General features: G+C 44.9%; 1 protein-coding gene across 1 annotated transcript in view; it reads right to left on the reverse strand.

Moving 5' to 3' along the window:
• Window positions 1–2,137: 2,137 nt before the first annotated feature.
• LOC121464676 (coiled-coil domain-containing protein 91-like) overlaps window positions 2,138–15,912 on the reverse strand; it is a 74,824-nt gene continuing 61,049 nt past the window's right edge. The window contains exons 6-8 of the mRNA XM_041677698.1: window positions 13,886–13,962; window positions 2,394–2,502; window positions 2,138–2,191 (exon numbers count right to left, since the gene is read on the reverse strand). Coding sequence (XP_041533632.1) covers window positions 2,138–2,191; window positions 2,394–2,502; window positions 13,886–13,962 — 240 coding nt within the window. The remainder of the gene's footprint in view (window positions 2,192–2,393; window positions 2,503–13,885; window positions 13,963–15,912) is intronic.

Consider the following 15,912-nt stretch of genomic DNA (forward strand, 5'->3'; position numbering starts at 1 on the left):
GGCACATCCAGTCCTGCTCACGCTGGGCACACACACTGCAGCCAAGACATCACACCCCAAGCCTAACTCAGTCCTCATCAACATGCCAGCCTGCTTTGTTATAAAAACTCACAGGGCGCCGGGCGGTGGTGGCGCACGCCTTTAATCCCAGCACTCGGGAGGCAGAGGCAGGCGGATCTCTGTGAGTTCGAGGCCAGCCTGGTCTACAAGAGCTAGTTCCAGGACAGGCTTCAAAGCTATAGAGAAACCTTGTCTCAAAAAAAAAAAAAAAAAAAAAAAACTCACAGGGCTTAACAATGTTACTCAGAAACCTACGACATCAGATATCAAGTAGCCACTTGGTTGGCTACAATGTGGAGGGCTTTGCACTTCCTGGTTCAAGGCCAGTAAGACACCCGTATAAAGAAAACACAGCATCTGCCCAGGTTGGGAAACCAGACAGACAGAGGGCAGTTGAGTCCACAGACATATGGTAACTGTTTTCTGACAAACACGTACAGGAGATTCAGATATGGAAGATTATCATTTTTCAGCAAAAGATACTGGACAAGTTGTGTATTGGGGTGGTTTGAGTGAAATGCCCCCCACAGGCCCATAAGGAGTAGCGTTATTGGAGGCCTACCAGACATGGCTTTGTTGGAGAAAGTGCATCACAAGAGGTGGACTTTGAGGGTTCAGAAGCTCAAGCCAGACCCAGTGACTCGCTTGTCCTTCCTGCTGCCTGAGGATCCAGACAGAGAACTCTCAGCTACTTCTCCAGCACCATGTCTGCCTGCACGCCACCATGTTTCCTGCCAGGAAGACGATGGACTAAACCTCTGAACTATAAGCCACTGCCAGTTAAATATTTTCCTTCATAAGCATCACTGTGGTCATACCATGGTCTCATCACAGCAATAAAACCCTAACTAAGATATATATATATATATATATATATATATATATATATATTAAAAAAAAGTTTGACTTCAAACAACACATACATAAATCAGTTTAAACTGTTAGATTTCAATATACTTATATACTCCCAAATTACAGAACATCTAAAAGAAAATATTTGGGGGACTGAATTAGGTAAAAGATATTTATATAGAAATCAAGACAAACATGAACACAGGTCACCTCTGGCAGGTGTCAGACCATGTGGGAAGTCCTCTATGCTCCGACCCATGGCTGATGGGGTTTGTTTCAGGCACCCTCAGCCCATCCTAACATGGATAATTCCTTCATGAGAATTCTAATACAGTGTACAGGAATACAGACAGCTGTCATTTGGCTTTCCCTTTAGTAAGCAGAGCAAACTATACTAAAATAGTGAGAGGCCAAAGATACTATATGCTACCCGAAATGATCCTCTGGCCCTGATTTTCTCTTTTTTCTTTTATTGTTTTTAATTGTGTGTGTGTGTGTGTGTGTGTGTGTGTGTGTGTGTGTGTGTACAGGTGCTTGCAAAGGCCAGAGCTATTGGATTCCCTGGGGCTGATATTACAAGTGATTACAAATTTGCACCATTTGGAGGGCAGAGGCAGAATTTTTTTTTTAACAGAACAGATTCCTATTTGAGTCTAGCTTATCCACAAATCTCCACCAAATTCTATACTTTATTTCCTAAATTGCAGTCAATTTTCTTCCTATTCTATTTAATAAGCCTTTCAAAAAGCTGCTTCCATTTTCATTTTACAAGTTTTATGTTATAAAGCATTATAGGAAATGTTTTACATATATTACTGACTATTGTACATGTTCTTCAATGATGGCTTAGTTAATGCAGCGTATCAGTTTGGCTTGTAAGACAAAGTTCAAACAGAAATTAGTACTTGTGGGCTGGAGAGATGGCTCAGTGGTTAAGAGCATTGCCTGCTCTTCCAAAGGTCCTGAGTTCAATTCCCAGCAACCACATGGTGGCTCACAACCATCTGTAATGAGGTCTAGTACCCTCTTCTGGCCAGCAGAAATACACACAGACAGAATATTGTATGCACAATAAATATTTTTAAAAAATTAGTACTTGTACAAAATAACCAAAAACTCCAGAATGCACAGACTACCTCCCTGTTAGTGTAGATATATTCTGTTTTTCTCTGTTTACTTTCCAATTTTACAACCTGAACATCACTGACAACAGCTGTCACAACAGTCACTCAGACTCTGAAGCACTCGGCAATCTCTTTGCTTCTGCGACCTTGTGAAGCTTAATTTAACATGGAAATGGAAACATGAGGAATCACAGATTAGGGGAAACCCACGCAGTGTGGGCCTGTGCCCTATCCTGAGTGTCATAAAGTTATCAAGCTCTGTTTACTCCAGTGGACTGTTCCTCCAAGCAGGCAGCTGATGGGGAGAGGGAGGCAGAGGGAACGCTGGCATGTGCAGGGTGCATGGTCAGCCCGTACCTGAGCGTGGAGCAGCTCCTCACACCTGTGAGCCTGTTTCTCGATTGCAGACACGTACTGTTTCTTGATGGCATCTAGCTGCTGCTTAACTGAAGACTGTAGAAGTGCCGACAAACAAGCAAAAAAAAAGAAATTATTTGGCTCCGACAGTTCCTGGAGCTGGCTCCTGGCATGCCAGTGTCTGACAGCTCAGCATCCCAAGCAGGGTGAGCTGCACTCGGGAACCCACACGCACGACAGTGGGGCGCACTGACACGGCACATTAAGCATCTATCTTTAGGTTTTACTGCTGCCAATAGTACACTTTTTTGGCTCAAATTCTACACACCTTCTTTAAAAAAAAAAGAGTCAAGCCATAGAAAATGAAAAAGAGGGTAAATATCTCTGCTAAATAGAAATTCCGTTCAGGAGAGACCATACAGGATGAAGAGCAAATGAAAGCTGATGGGGGGGGTGGGGGGGAAGAAAAAAAGCCAGACATATTTCACTGGCTGACAAAACTCCACATCCTCTGGACACACTGTAGTACCCATGGGCCAAGCATGATCTTCGAGACCACAAGGCAAGTGGAAGCAGATGGCGGCTCTGAGCAACCGAGACACTAAAGCCTGCACCCCAGGATGCTCATGCCCCTAAGATGAAAGGGTGGAGGTTAGGTATGTGTAAGTCAGCCATAAAGCGGTATTCATAAAAGGTAGCAGGGCTTGTGAGAGGACACTGCATAGCGTGGACTCCGGAAGCCCGGAAGGGGACATATGACATTACCGCTCCCAGAAAGTCCAGTCAGCCAGTGCTGGTGCCAATGTAGCCCTTCCTGGACATGCTCACAGGACTGCCAGCTTTTCCCCTTTCTGTTCTCAGTTCTGTGTGAGTCTACCATATTCCTGTGATATCTGTTTATAGACTCTAACATCCCAAACGTGCACAGGGCCCCCAGCACACGCTCCACTGTTAAGCCTATGGTATAATAAACTACTCACAGGCGGAACAGCAACTCAAGGCAGACACATCTTATGGGAAAAAGACCTTTGGCATATTTGCCAGTGAAAGAAAAGCGAGCCAAATCTCCTCATCTTTGTTTTGAAAATAGACTTATTCAGCTGGAAACAACAGGCATCAAAATCCTAAATAAACAGGCAGGCTTTTTTTTTAAGAAAACTAAAAATATTTTTTAAACCTCTGGATAAGTCTCAGATGCTCAGAGAACTGGCTCTTTCGCAATGGAGGTTGCGAAGGTGCTGTCCCAGCCGCACATCAGGTCCTGGCGGAGCAGAGAGAGACCAGTTCTCACCCACGGTGAGACTGCTCCTGAAGCCATCTCAGTCCTAGGCTGAGAACCTAGAGAAGTGTAAGGAGTGGTGCACAGAGAAAGCAAAATTAAGCCTCTGAGTGGGACTAGAAACATCTAATTTTCCTATGGCAAAATTTAGTACTTTTTTGTTAGCTTAAAAAATTGTTTTTGGTGGTTAGTTTGAGGCAGAATCTCATTATTTAGCCTTAGTTGGCCCAGAACTCACTCTATAGACCAGGATGGCTTTGAACTCACAAAGATCCACCTACCTTTGTGTTTCAATTGCTGGGCACACTTGGCATAAACATTTCTAGTTAAAGAATGACACAGACCATTTTCTTGAATAATTGAAGGACCTTCATAAGGAATGCCTTCTGGTTTTGAGATGGGTTGTCAAGTGGCTTAGGCTGCCCTCAAACTTGCTATGTAGCTAGGTTATACTCCTGTCCCTACCCCCCAAGTCCTGGGAAGACAGTATATATCCCCATGCCTGGTGAAACTGTCATTCTCTTCTGGAAGTAGAGTGTAACAGAACTGTTTAATTCAAGGAGTTGCTTTCACCTCCCTACTTGCTGTGGTCCCAAGCTATCCCAAATGCAAATGGCTCTTGATTTCTAGTCAGTTATGTTCTTAGTCCATATGTTCCCACTATGGAGACGTCACCTGAACAGCCTCCGGGGTCACAGCAGCCCTAGTCCTTTGAACACTAGTCGTTGGAGGATGGGTCCCTCAAGAGGTGTTCAGAGAGAAGAAGAAAAGGCCAGCATCCCAAGCATGCACACAACCTCCTATCTGCAAGCGAGGAAGACAGTGCACATTCCATTTTAAAGACCCCAGAATGTCGAAAGACAGAAAGCAAGCACTCTCTGATGTGCGTGTGTGTGTGTGGGGGGGGGGGGGGCAAGGCCTGCCTGTGGGCTGGGCACAGCAGCTGGTATGAGGAAGCCAGGCCAGAGTAGAGGCAAAGGCAGGGAAGTGGAGGTGGGGCCATGCAGGCAGGAGACCTGGGAGCCACCGCAAGCCCTGACAGTTTACAGTCCTCAGTTTACTCAATGCTGGGATGGTTAGTGCCTCAGTCCAGGAAACTCCCCAAAGCTACCCTCCCATCTCAGTTTTACATACTGTGGACACACAAAAACATGCTCATAGCAGCCAGTCATTTTCTGGCTTCCTGTGCAATAATATAAAACAATAATCATCTTGCCATGTGAAACACGCATGGATTTTAAGTCAAAAAAGGTACATTAATATCAACATTCCTAACTGTCTTCTGTAATTGTATTTATAGATAACTGCATGGGACAAAGGCTTCAGTCTGAATTTAAGATTTCCAATTCATTTTGGCTCCTGATTCAAGTTCAAATGTGCAGTCCCTATGACCCTGTCAGGAAAAGGCCATTCTGACCCCATATGCTCACCTCTGGGGAGAAGATGATAGCCCCACCTCAGGAGTGAACACCATGGGTCTGGGGAGATTCTATTTCATTTTACAAAAAAAGAAAAAAAAACCCTATTGTCTTAAGTGTTTTAACAACTCAATTGAGACATCAAAGGTTTCTCATTTTTTTCCTTGTTTTAAAAAAGAGTGCCGACAAGGTCACACAGAGGCTGCAGGCGATGCCTGTATCTGGGGTGTGAGGAGAGGGCTGGCATTCAGGCTTTTCTGTAGACTGAGGACCAGTGCCGCATTAATACACAATTCAAAGGAGAAATCTCAGCTGATGGGCGTCAATCTCAGTGGAACTCAATACAGTCTAGCCATGTTATAAAGTGCTTTGGGGGCTGCGAAGGCCAAAGCAAACCTCCAGGACAGAGGGAGAGTTTCCTGCTGGCCTTGCCGCTGCAGGATTCTAGTAACGTAAGAGCTGCTACCTCAAACACCACACACGTCTCCCAGAGAAAATGTCTTTTGTGCCACGGACAACACATTAAAATTAAGAAGTTTCTAAAATTAAGTGCACCACAGAGGCTGTGTATGTCTGCCTTCCAGATACTTCAACCTTTTTAAAAGCTGCCGCATGGGCCAGCCTCTCTCTCTGATGCCACAGCCTGGTCCTTGCGACTTGATCACAGCTATGGCTTCAGCTCAAAGAACAAAGAGAGGAAAGGAGAGCGATTCCTGCCTCCTCGTGAGTCCCCGGAGAGTGAGATGGAGCACTCGGTGACTGGTGCAAGAAGCCGAAAACTGGGGGTCAGCTAGGACAGCTCAGAACATCAGGACAGGAGGGCCTGGCTCTTACTCCTCCTCCACCTGTTTGTTTACCTGCATTTATCAACATAGGGCCCCTGTGCCCCAGTATCAGCAGTGGTAACTGGGAAGAGGTGCAGACCCTTCCCCCTTGGTGATGATGTTCTCTTTTATAATGGCGGTGGCTTTGCTCTTATTGATGACATTCTAAAATGGGATTAGTCTAACAATTTCCTGATTGTTTTGTGTTTTTGTTTTGTGTTTTAAAGTCCTCACTGTGTATACATAAAGTAGACTCTTGGGGAAAAAAACTGGAGTTAACATTACTTTTAGTAGCCACTAGATTTAAAATCATTACTATTTTTCTTTCCAACTTGGCGGGATCTACTCATGAAGTGCAGGTCTCTCGGGAGAGAAGAAAGGGGGCCTCCCATGCAACCTCTACCAGCGCTGAGAGCTGAGAGACTGGACTCAAATCAACTCACTAGAGCGGCACAGAGACACACCTGCCTTGACGTCCTGTTCATGAGGAGCAAGGTCACAAGACACCTCCACAGGTGGTTTGCAGTCCCGAGGTGACAACAGATGACAGAAGCGACTGCATGAGGGGCAGGATCTGAAATCCTTAAGACCTGCTGGCTTCTTAGAAGTCAAGAGTTACTCCCCAGAACTCAGGCTTGCCCAGGGTACGGAGCAAGCCACACAGACACGACAGTGACACTCGTCATTCCGTGCCTAAACCAGACTGTGACTAGCTAGCACGGGGTGAATCTCACTGTTAAACAGTGTGAGGTGGCCTGGCAGCCCTGCCATCGACACATGCTGGTCTTTGCCAACACTCCCCAAAGGGGGGAGGGACACATGGGTCTCCCACAAAAGTCACGAAACCAAAGTGTGCTGATAATGGCAAGTAGAGAGGAACCATGGTTGACTTTTCCACTGAAATCCCTCTGCTACACAGCAAGCTGACAACTCTTCACAAATCAGATGGACTTTAAGTTCTAAAAAGGTAGTCACCTGTTTTCAAATTTTCAAAATTATTCACTGTATATGTGAATATATCCAAAGACAAACCCTTTGGTAATATATAATTATATACACTCTGTGTGTGTGTGTGTATATATATATAAAATTGTGCGTGTATATATAAAAATACATATAATTTCATATTCTCACACTGGGAATACACAGAAAACTAGCTAGAAAGTAAGAACAAACACAACTCAGCCTTTCTGATCATGACCGTAAGCTACACTAGTTAGAAACAAGACAGACAGTTAAGGGTTTCTTGGATCATTAGATCTCTGCCTGTCCAGACTCAGAATCTATTACACATATAAAGAACAAATTTAACCACTTCTCTCTATATTGATCAAACAGGAGAAAAATTTAAAAGAAAAATACATTCTTGAATATGGTCGCCTTTGCAGAGCTGTCTATGAACACACCCTCCGCACTCAGGAACTCAATTTAGAGTGAGATGTCAAACTCCTGTGTCCCTTTCTCTCCTGGCGGCAGCCATGGCACCTGTTCCATCACACTGAATGGGATGTTGTTGTCAAACGAGTGAATGCACCTGTGTTACAAGCATCTCCATTCTTTGTCCACTCACTGCTTCTCAGGCACTTTTCTGAAGGCCCTGATCCACAGACCCACACGAGTGAGAGCCAAGATTGCAGGAATGACACGGGGCACTGATGGGGTTGCCGGGAAACATGTTTTGGCGGATGTCACTGAGCAGTTGCTTCTTCTCAAGCATGAGCTGAGATGGACACTGCTGGACCAGCTCGGGTTTCAGGCAGTCCACTCCACCAGAACATGCCAGGTCTCAACCATGAGACTGAGGAAAGGGAGAGCAGGACCGGTGGATTCACTGCCCTGCTAAGTCTCTAAGAGCATTTGCAGGGAAATAAGCAGAAACAGGCATCCTAGCCTATCTGGTAGGGTAAGATGGACAGCGACCAGATCAGATGCTCAACACTGAACAGCACTGAACACTTTGATTTGTACAGTGAAGACTCAGTGTGGGGAAAACAGGTGCTGTGGACTCAGGGAACAAGAAGCAGATAAATGTGGGTCATTCTCAAATTTATTATACTGGGGTTCTTCCTGGAGAAGATCGGTGAAGGAGGCGAGAGAGGGAGGAGAAAGAAATGGAAAAGGGGGGGAGAGCAGTTAGGGGAGGAAGAAGAGAGTGAGAAGGTTGGTGTATAGCCTTGATCTATAAAAGAACAAGGTTTCTTCCAACGTTCCCAGTGTCCTTCGGTTTTGGCCTGGCTAGAAAACCACGGGAGTAGCCTGGCATGTGGAGTTCTGGCTCAGTCCTGCAAACTCAGAGGCACAGGAGAACCATTCTCGAGCACTCAACCTCCTTCAGACTTCCAGTGAGGCTGAGCTTGGTGGGAGGGACGAGGGAAGACAGGCCAAGGCCCAAGTCCCGTCCAGTCACTTGTATCTAGCAGCAGGCTGTTGGGCCAGACTTGGCTGGCAACAGCAAACAATGTTAGTGTTCAGGAAAAACCTGATCACATGATAAAACTTGGAATTTATGAGAGTCCCTGCTCAATCAAATAGCTAAAAGCTATAAATTTATTTCATACCTTTGGAATAAGAGAATGGTGAGATTCAAATAAAAGTATCCTAAATTTTATTTTTCCCATCTTTGGATGAAGACCCAGAAACATCTAATCAATGGAAATTACCCAACAAAGAGAAAACAAAGTTGTTTCTCCAGTTAGAAAAGAGCTTTATATAATATGAAGTAACTGTACACCCTGGGAAAAAGTCTCCTAAATGCAATATCCCCCCCCCCCTTACTAATGGTACAGTCATCTCAAGAGCTCAAATAAAGCACCAGCTAGCAGAGATCTGGAAAAATGGATGTAGCAATCATGTGATTCTCTAGGCTGGCACACAACTAGCACTGGCTGGATAGAATTCAATGTGATGCTTACCAACAGGAATTTAAGGCATATTCAAACTAAAAAAAAAATAGCAAAAGACCAATGCTCTCACACAACATGGTTTAGTTACTATGGGTAACTGGAATGCCAAGACTGAGTCGAGATTATCCCAGAATAACTTTATGTAGCAACTGTAGTGGCATATCATATCATTTGTATTTTAATAAACAAGGCTTGCCTGAAGATCACAATAAAACAGTCGCACTGGCCAGCCTTACAGACCACACAGCAATAACACACACCTTTAATCCCAGTAGCCACATAAACTTGCTATAGAAACCAGGCGGTAGCGGTGCATGCCCTTAATCCCAGAACTAGAGAGGGTTATAAAACGGGAGGAGACAGCTCTCAGGCTCAGTCCCATTCTGCGATTCCTGGAGGTAGCATCACCATTTTGGACAGAGGTTGAGGTAAGAGCCAATGATTGGCTGCTTTGCTTTTCTGACCTTCAGGTTGAACACCAATTTTTGTTTCTGGGTTTTACTATTTGTGCTTCAAGCAACCTCACACCACTTTTCTGTTGTTAAGCAGCAGAAAGGCCTGTGCCTAAACTTCAGTGCATCCACTGAGTGCCTGAAAAATGAAGGGAGTGGGGGGCATCAGAATATTTGCATCGCAAGAAAAAGATTTCTGCCCATGTCCTGTTTCTCATTAAGTAGCCAGTGTTTACAGTTCATGTACTCAGTAATGAGTGAAGCTTGGCTTCTGTATTACAGACAGAACTAAAGGTGGACATGGAGTTGAGCTTCAAAAATAAATGGTGGGAAAAAATAGTGGCACTGTGTGCCCATGGGGAAGGCATCTTCAAGTGTGTAGATACCATAAGGTAGGTGAACTGTCTGGTTGGTTGGTGGCTGCTTGGTTGATCGGTTAGTTGGCTGGCTGACTAGCTGGCTGGTTGGATGATTAGTTGGTTGGTTGATTGGTTGGTTGGTTGGCTGGCTGGCTGGCTGGTTGGTCAACTGGTGGGTGGGTTGGTTGGTTGGTTAGTTGGTCAATTGATGGGTTGGTTGACTGGCTGGTTGGCTGGCTTGTTGATTTGGACATTTGTTCTGATACAATATTGTAGTAAGTAGTTCAAGTTGGCTCTGAATTCACTACACAGCTCAGTCTGGCCTGAAACTCAACAACTGTCCTACCTCGGAATCCTGAGTGTTCCTACACCCAGCAAGAAAATGAGTTTCTTAAATGACCGCTTCTTGGCCAAGTGTAAGCCAACAACAAACTGGGGAGGGAAAAGGTACCAGTACTGGAGGCATAAAAATTGTCCCTGATGTTTGGCCAGCATCTCATTTTCATGTCACAAAAATAAAAAATGATACAGAAAATGTTGAGCCACTCACAAATAAGCCAAAAAATACAACACACTTTTACAGTTATAACTTTTTAGGCATCCTCTCTGAAGAAATACAAAAACCAAACTCTGTATTTTCACATATGAAGCAGGTAAAAAGTCAAGTTTTTAACACTTCTGTCGAATGTGATCTGAAATATGACTAAACCTTTTAGTTAAAAGATATTAAATGTTTTTGGGTAGGATGCAAACCGCTGAGATAGCACACTGTCCTCTAAATCTTTTAATTTAAACAATAGCAAAAGAGTGTACTTTAATTCCAAAATTAAACAAGGCGAGCTAGACAAGAAAACAACTTATAAACCTCTACAGAATGAAATTCTAAATCTGCATTTAAGAATAGCAAAATAAAGTCTTTTACAAAATGACTGCTCTTTAAGTAAATCCTATGCTAAGTTTAAGTTAAAAACAAAAAAAATAATGTGGGAAAGGGTGGGGCTGCAATTGAAAAAAATATCCTCTATATAGTAGCAAAACAAAAATTTTAAGCAAAAGAACATGTTCAGATCTTACTTGTGTCAAGCTGGAATTTTTTAATGAGCCGAGCTCAAGTGAGATAAATAAAAGCAGCACGCTGGACTTGAGCAACTTGAGATAAATAAAAGCAGCATGCTGGACTTGAGTGGCTCGAGAGCTTCCCAGCGCTATTAGAACAAGCTAGAGACTGGATTTCAGCACACTGAGTCAACTAAGTACTTCCTTGGAAAATTCTTCCCGAGAGTTACTTAGGGAAAAAAGAAAAACCGTTTCTGAGGTGCGGTTAGCACTGAAAATTACCTTACCTCCAGTACTGGTGGGCCTGTGCTAGACTAAGGTGTGAGAAACTGGGAAGAGAGCAACAGAAAGCAGGAGCTCTGTGCAGAAGGTGCTCTCTCTACAGACAAGTCAAGACAGACACCACACAGTCCCTCTGTGTCAGTAAATGCCGTCCTTTTTCCATGCATGACTTTCCTTTGTTCTCTCCTGGTACACTGGCCCTCCTCCACAAAGAGCTCTGACTCCAAAAGCACAAGGCTGGAGTTCGTTAGAAACCATCTTTGTGTAAATCAAATCCTGCTCGCTGAACTACAACTAAAACTCAAATGTTTCTTTTCCCCTTAACTCTCAAGAACAAGGATTAGTTCTTCCTATACTCACTTTCTCTGAATTTATCCTGTTGTAAAATCACATATGTATACGCACACATGTGTACATACAAGTGGATGCATACCTTTACGGTTTAGTCAACGGGATAAAAACACAGAAAATAACAACAGAAAGCTGAAGCCAAACCCAGTCACAGACAAGGAAACACCAGTGGAGACAGTCACAGCACACAGGTCCTTCGGGGAAGTAACTTTGAAAGACAGACACAGGCCCTGGCTACACCTTAGTTTCCCAAGAAGATACCCACCCCAGAATATGTGCCTTTGACAAGCAACACAAGGTATTTATCATGCCCTATAAAATCTGAGAACCAGTGTCACAGCGCTCTGATTCATAGACAACTGCTTAGGTCACCTTCAAACAAAAGCACAGGGTGGCATGGCCACTTGAGTTAGGAAAGGCAGACACGGTATCAGTGTCCCTGGCAGAGGTTCTGTGCTTCTCAGAACCGCTGGTCCGGAGGCAGCACTCCATCAAGACAACAGAATTCCATGACTACCGAATGAGCAAATAATTGAGAAGCTTTTCTGCTGCTTGTGCTCAGTTACTAGACTCTAGGGCCTTTCAGGACTTACATTCGCTCCACTGTGCTAGATCCTAAGAGGAAAGATGTTCAAAGTCAGTGCATAATTCATAATAGCCAGGGCCTGGAAACAAAAGATGACCCTCAACAAATAATGGATTTTAGCAATGGAGCATTACCCAACTGTTAAAACTAATGCCATCAGGAACTCTGAAGACAAATGGATGGAACTAGAAAAAACAATCAACCTGAGTGAGATAACCCAGACCTAGAAAGACAAACATGGCACGTACTTACTCATAAGTGAACAGAAGCTGTGAAATAAAGGATAATCATGCTACAATCCATAGACCCAGAGAAGCTAGATAACAAGGATGGCCCAGGGCGGGACATGTGGATCTCCCGGGATGACTGTGGGCAGGCAGGGATGGAAACAAGAGGGATGGGGTAGGGGTGGATGGAGGGAGTAGTACTGAAAGGGGGTGACTGGAAAGAGGGGGCAGTTCGGGGTCAGGGACACTCTGTAGGCCATTTGATTAATTCCCAACTCTTCATTAAATCACGATGGAGCAGGCTGAAACTTTTCAGTCCTACTCGAAGGGCAAGACGTGACTATGGTAGATAAGCAGATACAACGAGCAGGTCTCAGCCACCCTTCTTCAGAAATGGCATTGGCAAAGAGTACTATGAAAAGGTATATGATTTATTATCTCATTAGTTACCAGTGTTGAGAATGATACAAACACGCTTGTTGAAGAAGGAATATTGTGGAGCTGGAGAGGTGGCTCTGCAGTTAGAGGCGGCCCTGGCTGCTCTTGCAGAGGCCCAGGGCTCAGTTCCCAGCTCCCTCATGGCTGCTCACAGCCACCTGCAGCTCCAGTTTTAGGAGATATGTGGCTGTCTTTTGGTAAATTTCATACCAGCTTAACTATCTATCACTGATATGACATACCATAATCTGTTATTACTTAATTATACACAAATCTTTTAGCTAATTTTTAAAAAGCATATGTTTTTCAATTTCATTTAAATATTATAACATTTTTCCTATAACAGGTAAAGCCACATCAGAGGTAGAGACACTAGGCAATTAACTCGTTACATAGTGTTTTGCATTACACTACACCTGCCGATAGTCTCAAATGTTTTGAGGCTCACAAATGTAACTCTGTCATCAGTGAGTACACTTTCAATGGCCAATACACTTAGTGGATTGGTCACCAAATAAGGTGTGGTGGGGTCTGAACTGTTCCGCAAAGGCTCCTATGTGAAACCTTGGTGACAGATGATGAGATTTTCTGGAAATAACTGATCATGGTGGACCTAACCTCAGGGAGGCAGTTGGAGGAAGTAGGTCTCTGGGGACATGTCCTTCTAAGACTCCTCCCTTGCCTCAGCTCCTGGGCTGCCATCAAGTGAACATCTGCCACTCACACTCATTATGACACTCAGCTTTATTATGGACACAAAGCAAGGAGTCAACAGACTGTGAAAGGAAACCTCCAAAACCATGAGCCAAAAATCAACCCTTCCTCCCAGAGGCTGTGTAGAGCCAGCGTACGACGGTGAAGAGGACTGACAAACACGGAAAGCTATATGAGAGGTCTCTGACCTGTGTGTGGTTCCATATGACCTGTGTCTGGTTCTATATGACCTGTGTCTAGTTCTATATGACCTGTGTGTGGCTCTATATGACCTGTGGATGACCTGTGTGTGGTTCTATATGACCTGTGTGTGGTTCTATATGAGCTGTGTGTGGTTCTATATGACCCGTGTGTGGCTCTCTATGACCCGTGTGTGGCTCTCTTGACCTGTGTGTGGCTCTATATGACCTGTGGATGACCTGTGTGTGGTTCCATATGACCTGTGTGTGTGTGGCTCTCTATGACCCATGTGTGGCTCTCTATGACCCGTGTGTAGCTCTCTATGACCCGTGTCTGGCTCTCTATGACCCGTTGTGGCTCTCTATGCACAAGAATAAAGCTTTCCCTGGCTTTGCAGAGGCAGCACAACCTCCTGCACCTACCTTATACTCATCCACAATAATGCTCAGTGCCTCGTGCCCAGCCTTCCTCATGTCTTCCAGTTCTTGCTTATGCTTTTCCTGAAAAGGAAAAAGGAAACTGAATGTATAATTTGTTCTTCAGGTTTGTGCCACAGTAGTAATAAAGTGACCACCTTTCCTTTTATACCTCGTGGCTTGCAGCACAGAGTTTGCAGGTGACATCGAGGAGAATCGGATTAGCTGGCTTGATTTTTTGGATAAAAGTTCATCTAAAGGCAAGCAGAGAGGGAAGGAGGCATTTGTGAGGCAAAGGCAGAGGCTCTCTGTGATTTTGAAGCCAATCAGGACTACATAGTGAAAGACAAGCAACTAAGGGCCAAATAGTGACATTCTGTTTATATATATTATATATATATATATATATATATATATATATGACGTATTTGAGTACTTTCTCCAAAATCAGGTTTGTTTTCTTCATAAAATTCAGTAACATGCAGGCTTTTATGTCTTCCATTATTCCTTCCGACGAAAATAAGACACCTTGATCACACTTAGCAATCCTGCAATACTCATTCTTTAGTTCCTTATGTCCAGAAAGGTCCTCACAGGAGTGCTGCAGTCTGGGCTCCCACTTCCCAGGTCACCTGGCTCCCCTATGCGTCAGAGGCAGATGTACTGGGGGATTCAAAGAATAGCTACTGAATAGATGCATACATAAATGGGGAACTGCACAATCAGCAGCAACATTTGCATAACTACCATAGTGTGATTCACCTAAGGTTCATTCTCTAATATCCAAGCTATAAATTATTTCTCAATCCATATCTCTTTTATGCTTTGACACTGCCAAGCCTACTAAAACTCATATGCATCTCTTCTAACAAATGAATCCAAGCAGAGAAAGACCACCTTTTGTAGTTGGAGGCTGCTCGGTCGTTCCTGGCCCAGACTTCCGAAATAATCACTCAGAAACTATGCCATTTGAATCACTGCTTGACCAATAGCTTAAGCATATTTTTAGCTAGCTCTTATATCTTTGGTTAACCCATTTCTATTAATCTATGTATCACCACATGGTTGTGGCCTATTGGCAAGTTTCTAGCGTGTCTGTCCTCTATGGAGGCTACATGGCTTCTCTTGACTCCACCTTCTTTCTCCCAGCATTCAGTTTATTTCCCCCCACCTAGCTCTGTTCTGCCCTGCGCAGGCCCAAATCAGCTTCTTTATTCATTAACCAATAAAAGCAGCACATATACAGAAGGACCTCCCGCACCAACTTTTTCCCACACAGATGGTGCACAGCCATCCTTTGACTGACAGGCTGGTAAGGAATAGGAAAACAAAGAAACTCTCCACCTAAGCTAGGGTAACTGATCTTGCCTCCCAGATTCTTTAGAGGATTCAGTCTAGAAAGAGCCCACTGGAACTGAAACTGATGATGCCATCTGACTGAGAGACTTTTCCAGTGCAGGCTTGACCAGCACTTTCTCTGAAGCCACGGGTCATAACCAACCAACTCCCCTGGAGAAGGCGGCACATGCAACTTCAGACCACACGGAAGGAGATGGGTGCAGCAGGAGATCCACACATGGGACAGCAGGGGAGAGCCCAGGGCTCGGAGGAGGCTGTCCTGCTGTCCTCGGGGATCACCCAGGTCCTGCTGTGCTCCGGGGATCACCCAGGTCCTGCTGTGCTCCGGGGATCACCCAGGTCCTGCTGTGCTCTGGGGATCACCCAAGTCCTGCTGTGCTCCGGGGATCACCCAGGTCCTGCTGTGCTCCGGGGATCACCCAGGTCCTGCTGTGCTCCGGGGATCACCCAGGTCCTGCTGTGCTCCGGGGATCACCCAGGTCCTGCTGTGCTCCGGGGATCACCCAGGTCCTGCTGTGCTCCGGGGATCACCCAGGTCCTGCTGTGCTCCGGGGATCACCCAGGTCCTGCTGTGCTCCGGGGATCACCCAGGTCCTGCTGTCCTCGGGGATCACCCAGGTCCTGCTGTCCTCGGGGATCACCCAGGTCCTGCTGTCCTCGGGGATCACCCAGGTC

Source organism: Microtus oregoni, unplaced genomic scaffold, assembly GCF_018167655.1.
Source record: "Microtus oregoni isolate MIOR12 unplaced genomic scaffold, Mior012 000029F_ref0000214, whole genome shotgun sequence".
Lineage (NCBI taxonomy): Eukaryota > Metazoa > Chordata > Mammalia > Rodentia > Cricetidae > Microtus > Microtus oregoni.